The 6,751-nt window shown below is 45.5% G+C and overlaps 1 protein-coding gene across 1 annotated transcript; it reads left to right on the forward strand.

Moving 5' to 3' along the window:
* The first annotated feature begins 792 nt into the window (after positions 1-792).
* LOC140112375 (protein inscuteable homolog) lies at positions 793-6,523 on the forward strand. Its single transcript, XM_072132464.1, has 3 exons — positions 793-944; positions 2,460-2,536; positions 6,232-6,523. Exons 1-3 carry the CDS (start codon positions 809-811, stop codon positions 6,358-6,360), a joined length of 342 nt encoding a protein of 113 aa, XP_071988565.1. The 5' UTR covers positions 793-808; the 3' UTR covers positions 6,361-6,523.
* The last annotated feature ends 228 nt before the right edge of the window (positions 6,524-6,751 follow it).

Below are 6,751 nucleotides of genomic sequence, written 5' to 3' on the forward strand. Positions count from 1 at the left end.
AGCAAGAAAGTGATTCATTACGGGTTAAGACGGTCACTTTCTTGACCTGATTTTGGCGAGACACTGCCTGAACAGCAGAGTCTGGCCAGGCGGGCTCGTTCTATCTCAGCTCATAATTCCCCCAGAAGAGCTCAAGTCCCTCCGGCCGAACAAACCTGACATCGACCTGAGATGTGCCATAAGGAAGGATCGAGCCAAAGACGTCCATCGCCCTGAAGCCCATCTCTAGGAGGACACGCACCACTGCCCCGCCACCTAAGACGGAACACCTTCCTACGGGCGCCACCTGGCCTGGCTGTCGGGAGGGACCATGCAGTTTCCCCCCCCCCTCTATTTTCTCGGAAGGCTCCAAGGCCGTGCCTCTCTATCCAGAAGGACAGATCAACCTCTCCACCCTCTACAGTGATTGATCTTTCCCCTTTTCTCAGAGCCTCCAGAAGACGATGCTGCAAAATATTACCCCCAGGGCCCGAAGACGAGGAGGATGCGAAATCTCCCCCAGCAGTGACACTGGCATAACTTCTGCCACCGATGGGGGCACAACAGGACCAGATCCCACCATTCCGCCCCCCCTATCACCGGCAAAACATCCCACAACACCATCCCACAATAGCAGCACCACAAGTCCCAGCAACACCTCCAGCCTCACCAGTATCTACTCACATCATCACCTCCCACCATAGCCGCACCACTAGTCCCAGCAATACCTCTCTCTATACCACCATCACCTGTGTTACCCTCCAGAGCTGCACTCACTGTTCCATGTGTGCCGTTGCCTCTGTACACAGGGATGACGTCTCTGATCGGGATGCTGACGGAGAGGACCCTGAGCGGCAGCGCTGCGGAGGTTGCGGCCTGTGAGCGGGTGCTGCAGAAGTCGGCCATCACCATCGCTCGTCTCTGCCGGGATCCGGACATTGCAAAATCCGCCATAAATCATGAGTGTACGTAACGCATTGCATTGTGCGGGATGTGAGTTACATGACAACATAGTGAAATATAGTGAAATATTGCAGAGAATAAGAACATGGCGGCCGCCGTTACATCCAGAGGTCTCTGAGAGACGTGGATTATACTGTATAGAAAAGCTGGGTACCCTGACAGGTGATCAGACCTGCGGTGTCCACTCCCTACAAGATTACCTCTAATTACAGTACTATAGGTATAACCCCGGAATTACAGTCCTTAAAGATTGTAACAGGACTGTGCCGGTCCCTATAGATTATAACAGGACTGCACTGATCCCTATAGAAAATAAAACGGTTGTGCTAGTCCCTATAGAATATAACAGGACTGCACCGGTCCCAATAGAATATAACAGGACTGCACTGGTCCCTATAGAATATAACAGGACTGCACCGGTCCCTATAGAATATAACAGGACTGCACTAGTCCCTATAGAATACAACAGGACTGTGCTAATCCGCATAGAAAATAACAGGACTGTACCGGTCCCTATAGAGTATACTATGACTGCACTGGTCCCTATAGAATATAACAGGACTTGTTGGTCCCTATAGAAAATAACAGGACTGTTCTGGTCCCTATAGAACATAACATGACTGCACTGGTCCCTATAGAATATAACATGGCTGCACTAGTTCCTATAGAATATAACATGGCTGCACTGGGTCCCTATAGAATACAGCATGGCTGCGCTGGTCCCTATAGAATACAGCATGGCTGCGTTGGTCCCTATAGAATACAGCATGGCTGCGCTGGTCCCTATAGAATATAGCATGGCTGTGCTGGTCCCTATACAATATAGCATGGCCGTGCTGGTCCCTATAGAATATAGCATGGCCGCGCTGGTCCCTATAGAATACAGCATGGCTGCGCTGGTCCCTATAGAATACAGCATGGCTGCGCTGGTCCCTATAGAATACAGCATGGCTGTGCTGGTCCCTATAGAATACAGCATGGCTGCGCTGGTCCCTATAGAATATAGCATGGCCGCGCTGGACCCTATAGAATACAGCATGGCTGAGCTGGTCCCTATACAATATAGCATGGCCGTGCTGGTCCTTATAGAATACAGCATGGCTGCGCTGGTCCCTATAGAATACAGCATGGCTGCGCTGGTCCCTATAGAATATAGCATGGCTGTGCTGGTCCCTATAGAATATAGCATGGCTGCGCTGGTCCCTATAGAATATAGCATGGCTGCGCTGGTCCCTATAGAATATAGCATGGCCGCGCTGGTCCCTATAGAATACAGCATGGCTGAGCTGGTCCCTATACAATATAGCATGGTCGTGCTGGTCCCTATAGAATATAGCATGGCCGCGCTGGTCCCTATAGAATACAGCATGGCTGCGCTGGTCCCTATACAATATAGCATGGTCGCGCTGGTCCCTATAGAATATAGCATGGTCGCGCTGGTCCCTATAGGTCCATGTGCTACTATGATATACATGACGTATAATAAGATGTAACAGCCCCCGCTCTGCCCCCTGCAGGTATCCCTCGCCTCATTGCCCTCTGCCGCCACCCGGAGGAGAGGTTCAGTAGTGACGCTGTGCTCGTGGCCTGCCTGGTACGTCTGCTCCGATTATTCACTATCTTATAATAATCACCACTAATCATATTATACAGCGGGAGTCACATGTTATTACAGCACAGCAACGTTATAAGAGGAGATCAGTCACATGTGATGTAATATCTGCAGGTTATATCAGTACTGGAGCGTTATAAGAGGAGGAGATCAGTCACATGTGATGTAATATCTGCAGGTTATATCAGTGCTGGAGCGTTATAAGAGGAGGAGATCAGTCACATGTGATGTAATATCTGCAGGTTATATCAGTGCTGGAGCGTTATAAGAGGAGGAGATCAGTCACATGTGATGTAATATCTGCAGGTTATATCAGTACTGGAGCGTTATAAGAGGAGGAGATCAGTCACATGTGATGTAATATCTGCAGGTTATATCAGTACTGGAGCGTTATAAGAGGAGGAGATCAGTCACATGTGATGTAATATCTGCAGGTTATATCAGTGCTGGAGCGTTATAAGAGGAGGAGATCAGTCACATGTGATGTAATATCTGCAGGTTATATCAGTACTGGAGCGTTATAAGAGGAGGAGATCAGTCACATGTGATGTTATATCTGCAGGTTATATCAGTACTGGAGCGTTATAAGAGGAGGAGATCAGTCACATGTGATGTAATATCTGCAGGTTATATCAGTACTGGAGCGTTATAAGAGGAGGAGATCAGTCACATGTGATGTAATATCTGCAGGTTATATCAGTGCTGGAGCGTTATAAGAGGAGGAGATCAGTCACATGTGATGTAATATCTGCAATGTATATCAGTGCTGGAGCGTTATAAGAGGAGGAGATCAGTCACATGTGATGTAATATCTGCAGGTTATATCAGTGCTGGAGCGTTATAAGAGGAGGAGATCAGTCACATGTGATGTAATATCTGCAGGTTATATCAGTGCTGGAGCGTTATAAGAGGAGGAGATCAGTCACATGTGATGTAATATCTGCAGGTTATATCAGTACTGGAGCGTTATAAGAGGAGGAGATCAGTCACATGTGATGTAATATCTGCAGGTTATATCAGTACTGGAGCGTTATAAGAGGAGGAGATCAGTCACATGTGATGTAATATCTGCAGGTTATATCAGTACTGGAGAGTTATAAGAGGAGGAGATCAGTCACATGTGATGTAATATCTGCAGGTTATATCAGTGCTGGAGCGTTATAAGAGGAGGAGATCAGTCACATGTGATGTAATATCTGCAGGTTATATCAGTACTGGAGCGTTATAAGAGGAGGAGATCAGTCACATGTGATGTAATATCTGCAGGTTATATCAGTACTGGAGCGTTATAAGAGGAGGAGATCAGTCACATGTGATGTAATATCTGCAGGTTATATCAGTACTGGAGCGTTATAAGAGGAGGAGATCAGTCACATGTGATGTAATATCTGCAGGTTATATCAGTACTGGAGCGTTATAAGAGGAGATCAGTCACATGTGATGTAATATCTGCAGGTTATATCAGTGCTGCAGCGTTATAAGAGGAGGGGATCAGTCACATGTGATGTAATATCTGCAGGTTATATCAGCACTGGAGCGTTATAAGAGGAGATCAGTCACATGTGATGTAATATCTGCAGGTTATATCAGTGCTGGAGCGTTATAAGAGGAGATCAGTCACATGTGATGTAATATCTGCAGGTTATATCAGTACTGGAGCGTTATAAGAGGAGGAGATCAGTCACATGTGATGTAATATCTGCAGGTTATATCAGTGCTGGAGCGTTATAAGAGGAGGAGATCAGTCACATGTGATGTAATATCTGCAGGTTATATCAGTGCTGGAGCGTTATAAGAGGAGGGGATCAGTCACATGTGATGTAATATCTGCAGGTTATATCAGTACTGGAGCGTTATAAGAGGAGGAGATCAGTCACATGTGATGTAATATCTGCAGGTTATATCAGTGCTGGAGCGTTATAAGAGGAGGAGATCAGTCACATGTGATGTAATATCTGCAGGTTATATCAGTACTGGAGCGTTATAAGAGGAGATCAGTCACATGTGATGTAATATCTGCAGGTTATATCAGTACTGGAGCGTTATAAGAGGAGGAGATCAGTCACATGTGATGTAATATCTGCAGGTTATATCAGTACTGGAGCGTTATAAGAGGAGATCAGTCACATGTGATGTAATATCTGCAGGTTATATCAGTACTGGAGCGTTATAAGAGGAGGAGATCAGTCACATGTGATGTAATATCTGCAGGTTATATCAGTACTGGAGCGTTATAAGAGGAGGAGATCAGTCACATGTGATGTAATATCTGCAGGTTATATCAGTACTGGAGCGTTATAAGAGGAGATCCGTCACATGTGATGTAATATCTGCAGGTTATATCAGTGCTGGAGCGTTATAAGAGGAGGAGATCAGCCACATGTGATGTAATATCTGCAGGTTATATCAGTACTGGAGCGTTATAAGAGGAGGAGATCAGTCACATGTGATGTAATATCTGCAGGTTATATCAGTGCTGGAGCGTTATAAGAGGAGATCAGTCACATGTGATGTAATATCTGCAGGTTATATCAGTACTGGAGCGTTATAAGAGGAGATCAGTCACATGTGATGTAATATCTGCAGGTTATATCAGTGCTGGAGCGTTATAAGAGGAGGAGATCAGTCACATGTGATGTAATATCTGCAGGTTATATCAGTGCTGGAGCGTTATAAGAAGAGGAGATCAGTCACATGTGATGTAATATCTGCAGGTTATATCAGTGCTGGAGCGTTATAAGAGGAGGAGATCAGTCACATGTGATGTAATATCTGCAGGTTATATCAGTACTGGAGCGTTATAAGAGGAGGAGATCAGTCACATGTGATGTAATATCTGCAGGTTATATCAGTACTGGAGCGTTATAAGAGGAGGAGATCAGTCACATGTGATGTAATATCTGCAGGTTATATCAGTACTGGAGCGTTATAAGAGGAGATCAGTCACATGTGATGTAATATCTGCAGGTTATATCAGTGCTGGAGCGTTATAAGAGGAGATCAGTCACATGTGATGTAATATCTGCAGGTTATATCAGTGCTGGAGTGTTATAAGAGGAGGAGATCAGTCACATGTGATGTAATATCTGCAGGTTATATCAGTGCTGGAGCGTTATAAGAGGAGATCAGTCACATGTGATGTAATATCTGCAGGTTATATCAGTACTGGAGCGTTATAAGAGGAGATCAGTCACATGTGATGTAATATCTGCAGGTTATATCAGTGCTGGAGCGTTATAAGAGGAGGAGATCAGTCACATGTGATGTAATATCTGCAGGTTATATCAGTGCTGGAGCGTTATAAGAGGAGGAGATCAGTCACATGTGATGTAATATCTGCAGGTTATATCAGTACTGGAGCGTTATAAGAGGAGATCAGTCACATGTGATGTAATATCTGCAGGTTATATCAGTGCTGGAGCGTTATAAGAGGAGGAGATCAGTCACATGTGATGTAATATCTGCAGGTTATATCAGTACTGGAGCGTTATAAGAGGAGATCAGTCACATGTGATGTAATATCTGCAGGTTATATCAGTGCTGGAGCGTTATAAGAGTCACATATTACATTACAGGATTATTATTGATAGATTTTCAGATTTCTCTTCTGTTACTTGTGATTATAAAGTCTCTGTATAACAGCCGCTCATTAACCCCTTCTCCCCTGGGCTCTGCAGGCTGCGCTGCGGCGGTTGGCGATCGCTTGTCCTGAGGGATTGGATGAGGCTGATCTGCAGCAGCTCGTCCGCCCGCGGCTCGTGGACTCCTTCCTTCTATGTTCTAATATGGAGGAGAGCTTTGTATAGAGGAAGCCAAAAATATGTGCCCCCCCCGGCGGTGAGATCCACGTGCCGGTCACAGCCGCCTGCGATGTTTTGTATTTTCAGCAGATTTCTATAAAGCAAAAATATACAAAGAACGAACTTTTACAATAAAAGTGACATGAAAGCGGAAAAACGAGTTTGAGACTTTATTCTGTGATTACAGATCAGTGGGGCTTATTCACTAAGGGTCACCCTGCACTTTCATCAGACTGATCCTGTGCTCCAGGGGTTACACGGCTGTGAGCGGTAGAAGTAGCCGCTGCGCTGGGTTTGTATCGCACGACATCGGATTTTGGCGCAGATGCTTCCATGCAACGCAAATCGGGGGACGAGGCGACTGATCCGGACTGAGTGCAAGATTTCACTTCCAATT

The sequence above is a fragment of the Engystomops pustulosus genome, unplaced genomic scaffold (genome assembly GCF_040894005.1).
Source record: "Engystomops pustulosus unplaced genomic scaffold, aEngPut4.maternal MAT_SCAFFOLD_730, whole genome shotgun sequence".
NCBI classification, from domain to species: Eukaryota; Metazoa; Chordata; class Amphibia; order Anura; family Leptodactylidae; genus Engystomops; species Engystomops pustulosus.